Source organism: Apodemus sylvaticus, chromosome 2, assembly GCF_947179515.1.
Source record: "Apodemus sylvaticus chromosome 2, mApoSyl1.1, whole genome shotgun sequence".
NCBI classification, from domain to species: domain Eukaryota; kingdom Metazoa; phylum Chordata; class Mammalia; order Rodentia; family Muridae; genus Apodemus; species Apodemus sylvaticus.
The window spans coordinates 54,487,463-54,508,063 of record NC_067473.1 but is presented as its reverse complement, the minus strand read 5'-3'; the positions used below and the strand labels follow the sequence as shown (position 1 = coordinate 54,508,063).

Below are 20,601 nucleotides of genomic sequence, written 5' to 3'. Positions count from 1 at the left end.
TGTGTGTGTGTCTCCGAGAGCCCTGCAGAGGAGAGTACATCACTTGGAGTGACCTGGAGTTGAGTGGCTGTGAACTGCCTGAGGGTGGCTCTGAGCTCAGGTCCTCTGGGGAGCAGTCTGTGCTTTAGTTATGGCCCCTTCCAGCTCTGGCCCGTTCCTATCTCACACGTGCTCTACCCGCTGTGCCATGTAACCCAAAGACCCCTGTGAAACCTCTCCGCTGGGTTCTAAGGAAGAGTAATAACTGAGCTGAAGACTATAAGTAGCTTCTAAAGCCAGTTTTATAAATATTTTATTTGCCATACTACTTCAGAGAGTCACCCTTAAACAACCCCCACCCCCCACCCCACCCCACCCCCACCACAGTATAAACACCCTTGTGAAGACACGGTCAGTACTTTCAACTCACCTATTTTCTCATGAGGTTTTGTTGCGATCTCCTCCCATGCATTTGTTTCAAGATTGTATGCGTGGATCTTGAAACAAACATAACGATAACCTCAGTCACCATGAAAGCAGATTTAGAAAAACTAGACTAAGGAGAGATACACACGCCTCTTAGTGGTCTGTGCTGTCCTTAACTGTTCACATGTCCACAGTGAGTGAGAGACATTCTTGTATCAGCAAGAAACAAAGCAGCATTGGTGGGGGTACAGACAAGCCCAGCAGACCTTACTGCAGCTCCAAGGCTGACCAAGAGCTCTGTCACCTGATCCTCATCTCCTCTGGGATTTCTAGCTGATCTGAAATGCCCTGGGGATGGATGACTAAGAGTTGGAAAAAGCTCGACTCTCTGGACTCAGTGGTGCGGAGTCCTGACAGCGATGGCATATTCCCAGAGACCTGCTCCAACTCTTAAGTACTACCTGGTCCTACTCACCACCCCGCCCACCAGGTGTTCAGAAAGACTTTTCAGCATGTGGAGAATGTGACTATCAACAGCAAAGCCAGCCTATCAGGAGCTGAGCTCAACCTTCCATCACAGAGAGAACACCGATCACAAAACTAGTGTTGGAAGCTGCTCCAAAATTCAAGTACCCACAAGCCGTCTTGATTAGCAGGATGTATACCTGTCTAGTCACCTCCCAGTACCTTTTACTTCTTTAAAAAAAAAAAATACCTTGTTTAAGGAATAGGCTGTCCAGGAAGTACCTCCTCCCAAGATGTAAATCCTCTGCCCATCATGAGCAATTTCATGTCTGTACCTGAAAATACAAAATACAACTAGGTGAAAATGACCTTCCTAAGGTTCTGCTGTGAGATTTTTATTAACTAAATATATAACATGGTAATAAATGATTAGAAATGACCTAAGTGTTAACCAACAGTGAACTGGTTAATGAATTACAGAATATGCACAAAATGCATTAGTATATAATCAATGAGGAATAAAGGACAGCTAATCCCTTCAGAAGTTCTTTTCACACCATTACCTGGAAAGAAATGAGCACACTAAACAGACTGCAGGCAGGTTTAAATCTCCCAGACATGCAAACACACATGGGTAAGAGAGTGTCTAATCTCTCCTGGTAATCTTAGCTATCTCTAAGTTTAATTTTCTTTCTTTCTTAATCCGCTGATTTGTATTTTTTATATTGTCTATAATCTTCCTGCCATAGGTTTATAAAAGGAGCAACTATCATCTAATAAATGATCTACCTGTATTTAATTAAACCCTGCACTATGAATTTCTAAGATATGCGACAGAAATTGTGCATACAGTCTGCTGAAAGGAACACCTGCTAGAACTTTCATCCAGGTAACTGAGCTACAGAAGAAACTCCCCCTAGAGTGAAAGGCTCTGTGTACTACCCTTGGCTGTCAATTTGAGTATATCTGGAATTAACTAAAACTAGATATACCTGTGAGGACTTTTTTCTTAAAACATCTGAAGTCAAAGACCCACTTTGAATCCCAATCTCTTGAGGTAAGAGGATTCACCTGTGGGGACAACCTGTACAAAGGACACACGGAGGAATCATGCTCACTGGCAAGTCCGTTCCATCACCAACACTCAGTCTAGATCCCAGCGTATACTGAAGACCAAATGAGACATCCAGCCTACAGATAGCCATTGTTGGACTAGTTGGACCATAGCCTATAAGCCTCTGTGTGTGTGTGTGTGTGTGTATATTCATTTTATAAATTTGGTTCCTCTAGAGACCCCTGACTAGTACAAGCACAGGCTTTCTTTGAATTGGAATTTCTTTTTTAAAAAGATGTATTTTATATACATGGGTATTTCATCTGTATGTATTCTGCATGTCAGAGGAGAGAATCAGATCCCATGGAACTCTAGTTACAGACCACAGACGGTTGTGAGCTGCCACATGGGTGCTGAGACTTGAACTTGAGGCCTCTGGAAGCCATATTACCGTTGAACCATCCCCCAGCCCTTTATAACTGAAATTCTTTTTTTTGAGGGACAAAGGGGCTGGGGTTTGAGACAGAATTTCTCTGTGCAGCCCCAGCCCCGGCTGTCCTGGAATTCACTCTGAAGACCAGGCTGGCCTCAAACTCAGAGAGATCTACCTGCCTCTGTCTCCCCAGTACGGGGACTTATAGGCCTGTGTAACTACCTCCTGGCTCAGAACTGGAATTCTTTTGAGGTGAGAGGATCCTGCTTCAGTCTCCCAGTGGCAACAATGTATATAGAAGGCCACTAAGTGAAAATGCTTGTCTTTCCCTGAAATGCCCAATGCTCAAAGCACAAATTATATCCAAAGAATTGCATTAACGACCATCTCCCAAGTTCCCTCCTAGTAACTCTGAAATCAGCAGTCCAGCAACATCCTGCTGCGAGGACACTAGAATACAGCAAATGCAGACATGTTGTTTACGGCAACAGAAGACACCCAATCAGTCTGAACAGAGATATACGCTTGTCCAGTCAATACTCACTGACTTTCATTATGACTTAGTGGTAACTGCTATACTGGTTTCTTTTAAACATTGCTAGCCTCTTACTACTAAAAGACTAAAAAATACAACAGAAATAATATATTAAAAATGCTACACTTAAAGGAAAATATTCTATTCTCATTAGCAGACCTTTCTTTCCTACTAGTCTGGATCCAGTGCCAGTTAACTACTGTCCTTCTTCATGTTGCTAAGGCTCTGGAAGAGGTCAGTCTCAGTAAGAAAGGCAAGTGCCCAGTCCCCACTCCTCACCTCTCCTCCGGCAGGTCACAGGACAGGTTGTTTGGTTTGAGTTGTGTCCACACCATGGTGTTGAGATCTAACTTGTGCAGGTCTGTGCTATAGATGTAGCCGGTTGTTCCCCCAAAGACATAAAGGGACCCATTGATGAGGGCCATGGCCTGTGGAAGGTGAATAAGAATGACTCCTTAATACTTTAGCACAGAACTTAAATTTAGCAGATGTCCCCAAACTGTGTTTTACCAAATTCTCAATCTCTCTCTCTCTTTGTTTTTTTGTTTTTGTTTGTTTGTTTGTTTGTTTGTTTGCTTCAAGACAGGGTTTCTCTGTGTAGCCCTGGCTGTCTTGGAACTCACTCTGTAGACCAGGCTGGCCTTGAACTCAGAAATCCGCCTGCCTCTGCCTCCCAAGTGCTGGGGTTAAAGGCGTGCGCCATCACTGCCCGGTCTTGTTTTTGTTTTTCAAGACAGGGTTTCTCTGTGTAGCTCTGACTGTCCTGGAACTCACTCTATAGACCATGCTGGCCACGAATTCAGAGATCCATTTGCCTTTGCCCTCCCTGAGTGCTTTGTCAGTTCTACCTAGAAAAGAATCTGTCCAATGACTCTTGGAGATCACGACTGTAGGGACAGTGAACAGGAGCATCCCCTGGAAAGCTGCTTCTCTAAGCAGTCTGAAGAAAAACACTCAAAGACGCAGCAACAGATGGAAACTGAGCTAGCATCCTTCTAGAAGTTTGAAGCACAGAGTTTGCACTTTCCACCAGACTCCTCTTCAAAGTATCTACTCTGAAGCCTTACCACCGGTGCTTCTCAGAGCTTGAGTGGCTCCTGTGGCGGGACAGAGAATGATCTAGAACGTGTCCCTTTCTGGCTTTTTTGTTTTGTTTTTTGTTTGTTTTTTGTATTTTGGTTTTTTTCTCGAGACAGGGTTTCTCTGTATAGCCCTGGCTGTCCTGAAACTCACTCTGTAGACCAGGCTGGCCTCCAACTCAGAAATCCACTTGCCTCTGCCTCCCAGAGTGCTGGGATTACAGGCGTGTGCCACCACTGCCCGCCTGAGCAGGTCCCTTTCAAAGTTAGAGCTCAGAGTGGTAATCACTCTTGTGTGCCAGGCAGCTGAGCCTGATGCCAAACAGTGCCTATTGTAAGTGCAGCCACTGGTCTCAAAGTCTGTTTACAGGGGCAGCCCACTATCTTTCTGAATATAACTTTACAAACCAAAGATTAAACTGACCTACACACAGTGTCTACATGTTTTAGTTCAGACTCATGTTCAGTCTCTTATGAGCTACACTTCTTAGGAGATAAAGTTCTTCAGAGAGCTCTGTCATCAGCCCAGACTCAGAGCATGCTAGAGCTGCATCTTACTCTACTGGTTGGTGTAGTTAAAGAAATTTCCGAGCAGACCTAGCTCCGGACCTTCACGTCAGGATCAGAGGCAAACAGTGGCCCTGGGAAGATGGCTCGCTGGGTAGAATGCTGCTGTGCAGCCTGAGGCCCGAGTTCAGTTCCTAGCACTGCTGTGAGACAACAGACAAAGCTAGCCATGAGTGTGAGATTACTTGTGCAAGCAGTGCTGGCCAGGCAAGGTCGGCAGACCCCTGCAGTCACTGGCCAGGCAGTCTGGCCTCATCAGCAACCAGCAAGCCCCAGAAGCCAGAGAGACACAGTCTCAAAAAAAGAAAGACAAATCAAAAGGTTGACAGCTTCCCAGGAACAATACCTGAGGCTGTCCTCTAGCCTACACATGGAAAACAAACCCAACACACTGCAAAGAACGGCGACAGTACGCCGGGATAGTAAGAGCCATAAGTTATTCTTTCACACCAGAAAGTGAAATGTCCCATCAAGTTCTGTGGCCGCTGAAGCCACAGCAGCACTGTGTTCTGGCACTGTTGCTAGAGCACATGAAGCAAGGGCACGCCGGGAAGCTGCGTGGAATGGATAGTACCTGTCCGTATATACGGCTGGGCCTCTTCCCCCGACAGCTGAGTAAAGCCCATCGCTTGTACTTCACATTGCAGACGTGGACGTCATTGCCGTTGCTCTCCCCGAAAGGGATGCCTGTACCTCCGAACACTAACAGATTGTTTCCATGCAGCACAACTGGGGAGGAAGAAGCACACATTCCGCTCATGCATTGCTTTCTGGAGTGTGTTGCCCATGAACCCAGAGCACCTGAGAAGCTCAAACGTCTTTGCTTTACTGATCTGGCTAAGGTCGCATATATCTAACTATAAGAGTTTGCTAAAGAAATGGCTTAGTTTATACTATTGTGGGTTATCTCACGTGGCTCATGGTTAGATATGTGATACGCAGTCAAAATGCACTTGGAGAATTCACTAAATAAAATAATATACATAGCAATGTCAAGTCTACAGACTACATAATACCATTGCTGTTCAAGACAGCTCAAATACACAGCAAACCAGAGGAAAATCATCTATCATCTTTGTCTTAGAACAGACCCCATAGGACTAGAATGGGGGATTAAGGGATCATTCTCTGTTATTCCTCTCTCTCCTGTCTCCCTTTCTGTGCGAAGTCTGCACCCAGACCTTGATGCACTCCACCATTAAGCAATGAGCCCATCTCCATTTTTAGAGATGCTAAACAGAAACAGAAGTAGCAAATGTTTGTTTTTTAATTTTTCTATTTATTTCCCAAGACTTGCTATGTAGCTCAGGCTGGCCTCAGAATCACTATGTAGCCCAGGTTAGCCTCAAATTCATTGCAATCCTTCTGTTTCAGACTCCCAAGTGCTGGGATTACGGGTATGCACCACTGTGCTGACAAAAAGAGTTTAAATAGCTTGCTGAAGGTTTCCTACAAAGAGGTGGGAGTCAATCTCAAGCAGCCTGGCTTCAGAGCATATACTCTTAGCCATTTATTCCCAGGGCCCCTCTGAAACTTCGGTTCTTTGTACAATGGCAATCACAGTAGAAACTTCTATCACATGATGCTGTAAGGACGTGAAGTCCTTCCTTTAATAGCTATTCATTACTATAACTGCAACTCTAGTTTTTCATTTGACTACATTTTTCCTAGGATATATGTAATACTTTATACTGAACCTGAGATGTTGTTATTCTCACTTTACAGGTAAATAGTTAAAAACTCATCTGGCAATCCAGTATTATACAGGTAGATTTAAACCTGGGAATTCAGTGATTCAGAGTCATTACACTATATTATCAGCACAGTGAAATACCTATTCAGTGACAATAATTATGTTACAATAGTGTACATTATTAATAAGGAACAAGTGACATTGAACCTGCCATTTCAGATAGTTCACAAAGTCAAAACTTCGAAACTGCTGGTACTTACGTGACATAGATGCCAATTCCCGGGGCATGTAGCCATCTGTGCCCATCTGGTGCCACACGCCTGTTGCAAAATGATACCTCCAAAGCTCCCTGAAGAGAGGATAGTCTTCGTTATCTGGCCCTCCCGATTCATCATAGTCTGGATTATACCCTCCAAACACATAGAGATTGGTATTATCTGCCACACAACGGTGTCCACTGCGGGCTGGGGGAGGTCTGTGGCCTAAAGAAGAAGAAGATGGTTTTCCAAAGGTGGGCCACAGATAAAGAGCATAAACAAAATTAGTAACAAACATCTGAACTTCAAAAGGGAGTCAGGGAGGGATTCCTAACACAATGTATATGCCATTTACCTAGCTAATTTTATGCACTTACACAGACTACTTAAGATTTTAGGGAGTTAGTCTCCATTTTTATTCCCTATGATTTTTAAATTTCAAAGACTAAAAGATTCTTCCCAGGAGAGGTGACACAGCATGATAAACTCAAGGAAATGACTGACGATATGGAATTCAAGAGAAGAAAGAGAGGACTGGTGCTTCAGAGGCTGAGGTCAGAGGTCAGATTTCTTCCTCTTTAGGTGAGAGAGCACAGGCAAGCTAGACTTAAACTGTGACTACTGGAGAGAGCAATCACAAACACAAATGAGTCATGTCTAAGTAAACACACACATGGAAGTGTAAGCATAAAAAGAAAACTGGCTCTCATGTGCTCAGAGCAAAATCAATTCTTTGAATACCATTCCAAGATTTTTCAAAGAAAATCCTGCATTTATCCCAAAGAATATCTTACATTCTACTTAAGGCTATTACTAAGAAAAGCTATTTATGAAAAAAATTTAAACTCAAACAATCAAAAAAAAAAAAAAAACCAAAAAACCAAAAAAACAAAAAAAACCTGTAGGTAAGACCTGACCTCTGAAACACTTCATGATATTTGTAAAGACAGTATTTTCTGGATAGGACTCTGGGATACTTCCCCACTACCTTCTACCCAAAAGGGCAAAGTTTGTTGAACAGGAAGGAAGCAAGTTATAGATCTTAAATATTTCTCTTATGATAGCAGGAGGCAAACTCGCCTTTGCATGGTTAGCAAGCATTCTGCCCCTGAGCTACAGCCTGAAGTTTCAATGACATCAACTAGTCAGGCCGTGTGGCACAAGCCTGTAATCAAAATTACTCAGAAGGCTGAGACAGGACAACCATAATTTCAGTGCCTGCCTGAGCTGAGAATATAAGTTCAAGACCAGCCTAGGCAATTTGGGGATATAGCTCAAGTGGGTAGAGTACTTGCCTAGCATATTTATGGCCCTTGGTTAAATACCTGGTATTCAATAAGTAAATGACTAAATTATATACATTAATTCATTTAAAATAATTTTGAGGTCATTTTAAGGGGAGGAAAAAAAATCCACTACTTTATAGTTCTATTATCCTTACAACTTCTTATACCAGTCTACAGAAGCCCTTGAATAGTTACAGAACAAACTGAAATACAATATGGACTAAGAGGACTCTACATTTGTTACTACCCGAAAGACATCTCTATTTCATGTGCTACTGATGATTGTATAATGTTCACTAGTACTTAGGACACTACTAGATACCTAATAAATATGCTTTAATAATTAGTATTTATCATCAACCTAATAAGGCCTTTTGTGTCTTTTTAAGCAAAAACCCTACTTTATATGGTAAACTTTGGAACAAGAATTAAAATGTTATATACAGTTACTAGAGTAACTGAAAAACAAAGCAACAATGTATCTTGTAGTCATTCTGGTCCTGTCAGTCCTATATATAAATCACTGACAGTTCTTTAAGGCCTCAGTCAAGCATCTCAGAGCCCTCTGATGCTAAATTACTTCCTTTTACTTACTCACTAGGGCTGTTAGCCTCACTGCCAACAAGCCTGAAGTCCTTCCTTTGACCTTGGCCTAGGCCATCTGCTCTTTGAGCCTCCAGTGGTAGAAATGCTCTCAAGTCTACCATATGCCCCTTTAGGGTTCTTCTGATTCAGCAGCCTCCTGCTCAAACGTTGGGGCAGACCTAAACAATTATCAGGATGGGAATACTGTATTTTGCAAATATAAGTCCAATACCAGGCAACTAGAATCCAGGCAACTAGACATTTACAAATGATGTGTGATTTGGTGTAAGTGAAGCACTGAGTCTCCTTCTGGCGCACTGAAAGCAGGGGCGTAAGCTGTGCGAGGGTGAGCAAGGGCTCCCAGACAGCCGGGCTCTTCATCTAGGACCTTGATGTAGAAGTCACAACCTTTCACTGAATCTGTTTCCTCATCTGTCCTGGGTTAGTACCACTGTACCCCACACATTTGCTATTCTTAAATGTTTACTGGCTTACGTGTCTATCTTTCCAGGTGGTAGAGAGCTATTTGAGGAAAGAGAAATGTAGGTGCACCCACTTTTCTGTAACCTAGTGTAAGGGTCACAGAAAACACTGAAGGAGGTTGTAAATAGAACTGGTTTATAACTGATTCTTCTCCACTCATTTCATCTGTTTGTTTTTCTATTGCAAACAGAGTAAAAGTTCCTCAAAGGCAAACAGCATGTACAATTATCCTTCATCACCCACATCACCTGACAGCCGGAAAAATACAACATGTCTAAAAGTTTCCCTGAGTTTAACTTTAGGCCAAAGTAAACAGTGGCAGGGATGATCAAAACAATGCCCAGCTCTGTGGACTCTGACACAGTATTTCCAACATAGATGGCGTGGAGCTCAACAGCGAGCAGGTGCTGAGCATGTGAGAGGCCTGGCTTCAAACTCCAGCACCAAGGGAAGAAAAGGAGAGAGGGGAGTGTGGTCTGGGGGACAGGCTAGATTGAGTAATGATTTTTGCAAGTTACAAATGCATCTAGGAATTAGCAAGACAAACTTAAAACAGCTGCTATGTTCACTGGTCAGGAACTAAGACTTCATTTTTTTTGTTTCTAGGAGCCATTAGATAATTCTTAGGTTTTTGGGAAAATGTGAAAAGAAATACAGTAGCGTTCTAGGACTTTCAACGGACAGAGCAGAGAACATGTTCCAGGTTTACCACCATCTTTGTGATGAGCATAACTCACATGGATCAGACACTGCAGCAAAATGAAAACATGATTTGACATAAAATGTATCCATTCATTCATTCTAAGCCCAAAAATTACTGGACAACAGCTGTGAACTGTTACTGTGACAGGTTCTGAGCCAATGACACTGTCTCTGGGGCTTATAGCCTAGCTCTGCCCAGCATAATGCAGTAATTCCTGGCTACACTTAAATGTGGCTGGGCCCAACTGGAATTTGTGTTCAAAGATTTAGCATCCCTAAAAGAATGTAACATTACCAGTTCTATGTTAATGATATAAAATGATATGAGTTAGGTAAAAATATTAACATAATGACTTGTTTTTCATGTGGCTGCTACAAAACTGGTAGCTCCTGTTTCTCCCAGGGAGTGCTGAGTTAATCTAACTGATAACTTCTGTTGTTCTCATGATCTAGTCTATTGAAATGGCTGGGTAAGAGCATCTGATCAGTACCGGATAGATGCTCAACATTCTGCCAAGGAGCCTTTAGAGCTGCACAGAGTAAGTTACTTCTCTTTCCACAGACCTCCTTCCTACAGTCCTGGCCCAAGAGTGACACCAAATATCAGAAACCCATTTCATTTTTAAAAATCACAAGAATTTGTCAGGGCGGAACCAAGCATTCATTTCCATCGAGTGGCATATAGCACCAGCTCCTTGACCTTGACAAAATGAAATTTAGTTTTAGTCTAAAGTCTCTGAACTGGAGAGTCCAAGTTTTCTGCTAATACAATCATCCATAGGTTTGGATTGCCTGCTTCCAAACAAAACTTTCACTAGAGAACAGAGGAGTAGGGTTTCAGAGTGAGCTCAGAAATAAAGATTCACAGAGCCAAGCCCAACGACCAGCATCCCACTCCTGGAATGTATCTCTCTCTGACTCTCTCTCTCTCTGACTCTCTCTCTCTCTCTCTCTCTCTCTCTCTCTCTCTCACACACACACACACACACACACACACACACACGCAATGTGAAAATGTATAAATGAGAAATGAAAAATGAACCTACATGCTGAAGTGATCTGAACACCCAGAGGAGACCCACAGTTGTGGGACCTGGGCATCTGAGCCATTTTCTTTCCCCAGTCAAGCATCTGCTCTAACTCAGGGGTAAACAGGAGCTATGGTAAGTGGGTTTGAATTTGTAGCAGAAACCAGCTAGTTCTGATATTATACAACAGATGACTATGTCATTTCCAATGTTGTAATGTTATTACAAATAATATTGGAATAAAGTTTCTTCTACATACTCATATGAATAATTCTAGAAATAGAACTTTTGGGTCAAAGAAACATGCATTTCAAATATTTACAGATAAAACTATTGTAGAGCTATATTGTTCCTACAACAGTTGAACTGAACCAATTTATACTCCTAAATATCTGTATAAAAGTGTATACTTTGTTCTTTTTTTGAGACAGGGTCTAAAGTAGCCCAGGATTACCTTAAGCTCTCTACATAGCCCAGGATGATTTGAGCTACTGATCCTCCTACTCCTACTTCTGAATGCTAGAATTACAGATATGGATCATCATGTCCAGTTTTCAGAGCAGGGGATGGAACTGACAAGCAAGAATGCTACTAACTGAGCTATATATGCTCCCAGCACCACTATCTTCCTATCATCCTTTATTGAGACAGGGTCTGAGTATGTAGTTTGGGCTAGCTTTTAACTCTGTTGAGGTAGGATCTCATATAGTATTAGCTGACCTGAAATACATTTTTTAGACCAGACTAGCCTTAAACTCTTAGAAACCTGTTTATGCCTCTTCACTGCAAAGATTAAAGGCATGTACCACCGCATCTAGTCAAGCCTCAAACTCTTGATCTTCCTCTGCTTCCCCAGAGTGCAGCCCAGAAAAATATTTTTAATATTTTTAATATTTTAATACTTTTAATTTATTAATAAGCTTAATTTTCTGTGTGTATGACTGCCTACATGTATATATACTATGTGCATGCCTAGTTGCCCGAGGGGTCAGCTCCTCTGGAGCTGGAGTTAGAGATAATTGTGAGCTGTCATGCAGTGCTAGAGACAAATCAGGGTCTTAATTCAGTGTTCTTCATCACTGAGCCGTCTCTCCAGCCCCCCAGGAAAGACAGTTTTTTAAATTTATCCTATTCAAGTTTTAGCTGAAATTTAACAGAACAAGGTTGAATAGAAGAGCTGATACTCTCGATTAGTCTTGCTTAATTTAATTCAGTGAGGATGATGGTCAAATTTCACTTTTTTAAGATTTATTTGTTTTATGTATATGAATACACTGTAGCTGTCTTCAGACACTCCAGAACAGGGCATCAGATTCTATTATTACAGATGGTTGCGAGTCACCATGTGGTTGCTGGGAATTGAACTCAGGACCTCTGGAAGAGCAGTCAGTGCTCTTAACCACTGAGCCATCTCTCCAGCCCCAAATTTCACTTCTAAATTATACATTTTTTCTTGGTTTCTTGTTAATGGTCTACCAATAAAATAATCGTTAGATTTTGTTCCTTATCAGAAAAGGGTATGTTTTTAAAATAAAATATGCATTGAAATGTTACATACAGAAAGGGACACATAAGGCCACTGTGTGATACATTTTAACAAAAAAGAATGCTTAGATTTTTGTTAGGTTTTCTATGGGGAGGTCATACTTCCTCTCTGAACCTCTTCTTGCAGGACTCTGACTCTCAGAAGCCTGCCCTTCATGACCACAGCCCCTCTGATGCACCTCATTACCTGACATATTGTCAGTTGCCAATCAGATGCTGGGAATCAAACCTGGGTCCAAACAAGAGCCACAAATGCTTTTAATCTCTGATGCATTTCTCCAATCCCATTTATTTTTCTGTCAATCATAAAACTATCGGTCTTTATAGCTTTATTATACATTATCATACCTAAGTGTTCATTTCCAAATAATATCTGAAGTGTATAACAAAATGATACAGCAGCTGGGTGGTGGGGTAGCACATGCCTTTGTAACACTTGGGAGATAGAGGCAGGAGGATCTCTGAGTTCGAGGCCAGACTGGTCTACAATGCAAGTTCCAGGACAGTTAGGGCTACATAGAGAAACTGTCTCAAAAAACCAAAATAAAAAGCTGTAGTACCTATTCTTTTGGGCTCTTATTTATGACTGTCCCAAGGCCTCCTTTATGCTGCTGCTGAAGATGGTGTGCGCAGTCCGCTCCTCTGCACTGCTGAGTGGCCCTCTGCATGAGTGCTCGGCCCAGTTCACTTACTCAGTCTAGTTCTGTGACTAGACATTTAGGTGCTTTCTTTCAACCTGTGGCTCTTAATGTTGATATAAACATTTTCATACATATTTTCAGGTGTACAGGGGGCCACTATGCTGTTGGCTATAAATCCAGAAATTGAATTACTGAATCTTAAAGGAAATCCTTATTAGATGAGGCCATAATTTTCGAAACAACGGTTAGAACAGTTCCCCTAGCCACCAAGGCATGAGAGTCCCTCAGTCCACGTGCATGCCAACACTTGGCACAGTCACTGCTCCCATTTGAACACTTCCTGTTAGTCTACAAACCTATCTCACACTGGAACATACATTTTTCTCACTGCTGATAAAATTAAGCACTTTTTAAAAAATCTTTTTAGATGGGTCTCTCCAAGCTATCCTGTAAATCACTATGTAGACAGGCTGTCCTTGAACTCACAGAGATCTTCTAGCTTCTGCCTCCAAGAATGCTGAGATTAAAGGTGTACCTCACCACGCCCAACCAAGTTGAGCACTTTTTATGTTAGTTGGCCATCTGGAATTTTCTTTCAGTAAATGCCTACTCCTGACTTACACATTCTTATAGAGAGATGTCCTTCATAAATCCTGATTTGTATAAACTCATTATATGTGCCTAAAATAAGCACACTCACTCTTCTCCTTTATATTTCAGTATTATTGAAATCTTGTATTTTTACTAAGATTTATTTTCGCTTATGTATATGTGTGTTGTGTATGCATTTGTGTGTGTGCATGTGTGTGTGCATGTGTGTAAAGGCATAGGTATGTGTGCATGAAGACCCAAGGCTGACTCCAGGGGTCTCCTCCCTTCCTTCCTCTTGCTGCCTGAGGAAAATTCCTTCCGTTCACTAGTCTGACTAGCCAGCTGGCTCTAGGACCTACTGTCTCAGCCTCCCCAGAACTGCTCTGCCCCTGGCATTACACACATTTCGAGGGATCCAAACTGGTCCTTCGGTGTGTACAGCAAGCACTTTATTCACTACACAAAAAATTGGATTTTTTATGTTACCAGAAGTATCTTTCCAACTAAATTTTCCCAAAATGAGTATACAGCATAAATTTCAGCTCTCTGACTCGCCCTACCTTAAGCAGACTTTATCTACAAAATAATTTCCCATGAGAACGCTGAATGCAATCAATCATCTTTAGCAGTCTGGGTTGCAGGTTAGAAACCCAGGGTCGGTTTTGAGTGCAATGAGTAAACAGTTCACTAGTGGATCTGTGAGGACACGGCTCGACAGAAGAGCTTCCCCTCAACCTGCTTCTGCCATGGCTGGCTGCTTCATTTCTTCATCTTAAGTCATCCATATCAAGTTCCCTTTAGTGTCTGTGAGCCTGACACTGACAAAATGAAAGTCAGGCATAACTGTGACACTTCTCTTTTTCTTTTTCTTTTGGTTTTTCGAGACAGGGTTTCTCTGTGTAGCCCTGGCTGTCCTGGAACTCACTCTGTAGACCAGGCTGGCCTGGAACTCAGAAATCCGCCTGCCTCTCCCGTCCGGCTTTTTTTCTCTTTTTCTTTTTTCTTTTGAACTGTGACACTTTTAATCTAGCAATCTCTGTTAGTTGAGGCCATTGAGTCTCAGGCAAGCTGAAGCTACTTAGTGAGACCCTGTCTTAAATATGAAATAAAATAAACACTAGTCAAAAAAAAATCAAAACTATGTATAGTGGCACATGCCTTTAATTCTAGCACTCAGGAGTTAAGAGACAGGAGGATTAATGAATTCAAGGCTAGCCTAGTCTGTATAATGAGTTCCAGGCCAGCAAAGGAGATATCTCAAGACTGAGTCTTTAAAAAACAAACAAACAAAAAACAAAAACAAAACAACCAGGAGGCCAGAGGTGAAGGATGCCTTTAATTTAAGCACTCAGAGGCAAAGGCAGGCAGATCTCGGTGTTCAAGGACTGCCACATCTGGAGAGGAGCTTCTACGCCAGATAGGACTACACAGTGAGATACTATTTCAAAACAAACAACCAAAAATAAATAAATTCCCTGATATCAATCATACATCAACTGTATTATATTTTCAGTGTTGGTTTTCTGAGTTGATATAATTCCATTTTTAAGACAGCGCTGTGTAGCCCAGGCTGTTGTAGGACTCCATATAGCTGATGTTGACCCTGATCCTTCTACCTCCACCTTCTAAGTTCTAGGATACAGGTGTGTCACACCATGTGTACTTTTTGGGTTCCCTACCACTGGGCTCCTTTTTCCCACAGCCACTTGTTTTTAACTACCTTGAAATTCCTCAACAATAAAAACGATAGCAGCTAACATTAACGTTTCTAAATGTCATTTAAAGCTTGGTAAATATTCTCTCTTGATATTTCTCTCTGTGAATAGGAACTATTTTTAACATCCTAGCTTTACAAAAAGGAAACTGAGGGAAATCATAAGCAAGTACTTGCCCAAAGTCACACAGGGGGCAAATGGCAGAGCCTGGACTCAGATGCAGGTAATTTGACTCCACACTTCCTTTTTCTGTTGTTTTCAATAGAATTATGATGACACCTCATCATTTATCTTTTTTTCATTATAAATGACATTGGAGAACTGAGGAAGGTAAGTGGATACTTTGTTTACTACTTTATGATGGAAATCCAGTGTTTCAGTACACCAGAACTGTTTTTACCATACCACACTGTTGGTTGGTAGAAACCTCTTTTGAGAAGATGCAGGATCTAGTTACAGACTCTATGTATGAAACTGTTTTCAACCAAGGCAAAGGGTTTCCAAAATGAAAGGCCTGAAAATATTTTGAGAGATTATTTCTAAAGTATAAATAAGGTGGGGTTTTTTTTTAAAAAGAAAACACCTAATGAATTACTGAGAAAGCATTTTCATGTTCTCAACAATTTGTTACCACTTACAACTACAAGAGTTGAGGATATACTAAAATTTACAGCCATGCTCTTCCCTGACCGCAGCTGTGTAATTAGATCTAACTCCATATACCTCTCACATGCACTGTACTACCAAACAGAAATGAAGAAATCAGAGCAGCTGGCCCACTGCCCCTGCCCCTGCCCCTGCTCTGGCAGATCTTACAGTCTGGGGGGAGGGAGGTACACACAAGTGAACAGAACTCCATGTGGTCAGTGCTGTTACAGGCTGTACATAGAAGGTGACATCAGAACAAAGTGGGGACAGGCCTTCCAAGTCTTCCTAGAAGTAACTGCTAGACTTACTGTTAAAGAATCAGAGGTTTTAGCCAGGCAGTGGCACACGCCTTTAATCCTACCACTTGAGAGGCAGAGGCAGGCAGATTTCTGAGTTCAAGGCCAGCCTGGTCTACAGAGTGAGTTCTAGGACAGCCAGGGCTACGCAGAGAAACTCTTGTTTGGGGGGGAGGGGGGGAATCCGAGATTTTTCTGGAAATACTTCTTAAAAGTGTTAAGGGATAATCAACTAGTAGTTTGCAAATCAATGGGAGTTTATCACCTACTCCTAAACTCTGCCCTGTGATTATCCATGCCATGCCTAGTGACAAGAAGTATGTCACACAAGAAAATCTGGAAGTCACTTTTTAAAAAGATTATTTTTATTCAGTGTGTATGAGTACTGTGCCTTCAGCATACATGTGCCCTGGCGTCTGCCTGGTGCCCACAGAGCCACCACTCTACAACCAGCCCCTGGAAGCCATTCCTTGTTTTCCCTCATACTCTTCAATTAGTGAGCAAGTCTCTAATTCAGCACATGCATAATTCAAGTTCCTCCCCCCCATCCCTACTGCAGCTGCATCATCTCAGGCTATAGCTTTCCTCAGCTTTGTAACTGTAATCATTCTCTCTTTACTAGCTACAAGACCAAGTCTGATCCTGAAAACTCTCCTTCAGTGGTGCTTGCTCTATCAGGCCCCTTCCAGATTCTGGCTGCCATTTCCCACTATGCTGAACTTTCTACAGACCTTTGAAAGCATCTACACAATCACCATATTCAAGCTATCTGGCACCTGTGTCTGCAATTTTACCCTTCCCTCAAAAAAACCTACTTAGGTTTAAGTGACTTATCTGAGAAACCAAATGATACTATTCTTCGTCTTCCCCACTTGCTGAGAAACCTCTCTGTGTGCTCCACTACTCTATCAGGACACTGTCATAAATAACTTCATTTCAATCACTCTGCAGTTGTCCATTCACCTGGTTCTCTAGATCTGCATCGTCCATCTATGAAGTACAGTAACTGCGACATGGGAAGCCATCCAGAAACCCTAGTGAAGGGATGATGATGAGCAGAGCTAAACCTAGGAATGCCGATGGGACACTCAGAGATCATGGGAAAGGACATGACACAGAGTTTCCACCTTTAATGGGTAGAAATAAGAAAACACAGAAGGGAACAAAATGGACAAAGAGGAGGCAGCAGAAAACATCTAGAATCATACACAGTGCTGTGACCCAAGGGAAGAAAAGCGTTAAGGAGATGCAGGTGGCCAACAGCATCAAACACTGACACTAGTCAAAGGAGAGAAGACAGACAAAGCCACTGCTTCTAAGGAGGCTAGTGGTCTTTACACCCATCTGCTGAGCCTGCTCCTACTTCAGTCAGCTCGGCATTACCTATCACCAACCGTCACAGCCATTCTGAATTTAGGACTTATAAATATCCAATGGTATAAAACTTACCTGTGCAGTGTTTTCCCTCAGTGATTAATTTAAAAAAAAATAAGGAAACTATACAAAAAACAAAAAACAACCCACCATCCAGATAGAACCTGTTTTTTTTTTACTATTTCTTTTGACATTTTATATTTTATAGTATTTTATAGAATTTTTAATTGTTTTTAAATGTGTTTGAGTGTTTGCCTGCAAGTATGTGCACCACACACACACACACACACACACACACACACACACACACACACCTAATGTCTGCAGAAGCCAGAGAAGGGTGTCAGAGCCTCTGGGAGGGGCATAAGTGCTTGTCAGCCACCATGTGGGCGGTGGCAACTGAATAGAGGCAAGGCAGCCCATGCTCCTCTCCTCCGAGCTCTCTCTCCAGCCTCACATAACTGCTTTTCATTAAACTCTACGTCCTAATTGTTTTTCTTTTCGTGGTGGCGGTGGCAGTGGTGGTGGTGGTGGTGGTGGTGACACAGTCTCCTGTGCTTCAGGCTCCTTGAACTCACTATGTAGCTGGAGACAACCCTGAACTTCTGATCATCTTGCCTCCACCTCCCTTTTAAAGTGTTAGAATTAAAAATGGTACCATTTTTGCCTTTGTTTGCTTTGGTGAGGTTTTGTTTTAATTTTATTGTATTCATTTTGTATAGAAGAGAATAGTTTTGCTTTGAGAATACATGGAGGTCAGAAAACAACTTGTAGGTGCTTTTTTCCTTCTACCATGTGGATCCCAGGGATTGTGAGTTGGGTGTCAAGTCTGAGCCATCGCCCAGTCCCCACACTTGGTTTTACATGCAGTACTGGGGGGTCAGGGTTCTACAGGTGGCTTTGGGCATGCTTGATTTAGGCACCCTACCAACTAAGCTAGAGCTCTAACCCTTGTTCTGGTTCTTTAGACAGAGTTTCATTCACTATGCAACCCAGGCTGTCCTATATTATAAAAGGACATCCTCCTGCCTCAGCCTCCCAAATTTGGGGTTTATAGACCTGAACTACCATGTCTGGCTTTAAATTACCTCTTAATTATGCTTATATTTAGTAAGCATGAGTAATTAAAATAATGCTACATTGCTTATGAAGTCTAGTTTATGCTTATTTTAGACTAAGTTAAATTTCTCAGTTTAAAAAAGTCAATAAATTAGCATTTTAATCTAAAAAGAAAATATTACAGAACTAAACATTTTTCCTTGCTAAGCTACTTATACATATTACTTTTCCATCACATACTACTAAAGTACCTTTGACCTTCATCAATAACATTATTTGTACTGCTAGGCACCTTGCTACCACTGAATTTCTTATCTCGATCCATTCAGGCCTGGTTTTAAGTCTGTTCATGTTCCAGGGTTTGGCTGCTAAAAATATGTTAAAAACTAGATAGGAAAACATCTATAGCAGTTGTGGAATTTACCTTAGGTGGTCTTTGTAGTTTGTCTGTCTGTTTATTTTTGAGAAAGGGTCTTTCTGTCTAAGCCTGGCTGCTCTGGAACTTGCTATGTGGCTGGGGTTCACCGATCTGCCTGCTTTAAAGCTGTATGTTGCTACATGCCACTTAAGGTTTTTTACTTTATCTCTTTAGTTAAAATTAAATGAATAACTTGTAAGTAATTTAATAAGGTCTTAATTGCAGCATCAAGCATGCTTGTCTGATAATTTGCTATAGCTGAAAAACAAGAAAGGAAGAAAGAAAAACTGTGAGTGAGCTAGACTTTCCAATCCCCTTCAGAGTAACTTTTTACTCAGAACAGTCTACAGCTGATAGAAAAGTAGTCAGCAGAAACAGTGCAGACTTGGAAAGAAGAACTGCCCTGTCAACCCCGTCAACAGCTTTAAAGGTGATGCACTTTGCTAGTTAAGTCCTAAGAGTGCATAAAAGCTCACATTTAAGCTTTTTTTCCCCATACCCTTGCCAACACGGATTGCTTTAATCTTCCCATCTAATAAGTAAAATATTGTATTATTTTACTTATTGTGTTTGTGACAGTAGTGAACTAATGAGGCTTATATTTACTGGCATTTGTTTTTAACTTTCATTACATTTATATATTACTAATTTATAAATTACATGTGCTGTATGTGGGTGTGTGTGCATGCTGTGCCACAGCACATGTGTAGAAGCAGGACAATGTGTTGGAGTAATTTCTGTCCCCACCATGTGGGTCCCAGAGATCAAACTCAGGCCAGCAAGCCTAGCAACAAGCACTTTGGCCCTCTCAGCCAGCTGGCCTCCCCAACTAGCATTTTTTATATATTGACTATTCCTATGCACTCACTTATTTTTCTTGTAGGTACAGTGTACTAGTTTCTGGGAGCTCTTTATATTCAGATTAATGACCTGTTATAAATGCTTCCCATGGCTATGTTTTCATTTATGATGTTTGATACAGAGGATTCTTAGACTATCACATCAGCATTTATTTCTTCCTTAGAATCACATCCTACACTTGAAGGGTTTTTTGTTTTTTGTTTTTTGGGTTTGTTTTGCTTTTTTTGTTTTATTTTGTTTTGTTTTGTTTTTTGATGTAGTTATGGTGGACTCCCACAAATACTGGTGAGGTAATCTACTCTACTATCTAAGATATATTAAGAGAATCTAACTTCCCCAAAACTTATCATTATAATTCCAACAGTGGTCAATATAAAACATAAACTTAAAACTAAGGCCTAGACTTTTTGTTTCAATTTTGACTGTTAAGACAACTTTAAGAAAACAGTTTTGAGTTTAGAAAATCCATTCAAAATTCCCTTCAACCCACAGGAAGCACAGACCTCTTGCTAGTTATCACCCACCTCTCAAGAACCTGTTAGGGATCCTTATGATGGGACAGGACTGAATGAAGCGCCTCCTAACTGGGTCCCATCGTATTTTCTTCTTACCTGTCACCACAATTATCAGCAGTAAGTCAGACACATACAACACATGGCAAATAATACATAGTTACTGTATTATAAAGACAGAAAAACAGGAAACAAAACAATACTTGAATACAGAAGGAAAGTGATATAAAGAATCATTTAACTCTGGAAGTTAAAATGACATAATACATAAGCAGTGATGAAAGTTTTCAACTCTTACCCCGACAACACAATCATATGCACTTTTTAAAGCTGTTCAATAGCCTGTGCACTCAAATAATCACCAATGTC

General features: G+C 41.4%; 1 protein-coding gene across 2 annotated transcripts in view; it reads right to left on the bottom strand.

Annotated features, from left to right (window-relative positions):
• Klhdc10 (kelch domain containing 10) overlaps nt 1-20,601 on the bottom strand; it is a 57,823-nt gene that overhangs the window by 7,514 nt on the left and 29,708 nt on the right. Inside the window, exons 2-7 of one of the 2 annotated variants that reach the window (XM_052173375.1) lie at nt 20,245-20,331; nt 6,492-6,713; nt 5,113-5,267; nt 3,172-3,320; nt 1,121-1,205; nt 410-476 (exon numbers count right to left, since the gene is read on the bottom strand). In XM_052173375.1, coding sequence (XP_052029335.1) covers nt 410-476; nt 1,121-1,205; nt 3,172-3,320; nt 5,113-5,267; nt 6,492-6,713; nt 20,245-20,331 — 765 coding nt within the window. The remainder of the gene's footprint in view (nt 1-409; nt 477-1,120; nt 1,206-3,171; nt 3,321-5,112; nt 5,268-6,491; nt 6,714-20,244; nt 20,332-20,601) is intronic. The other variant, XM_052173376.1, reaches the window with a different exon arrangement.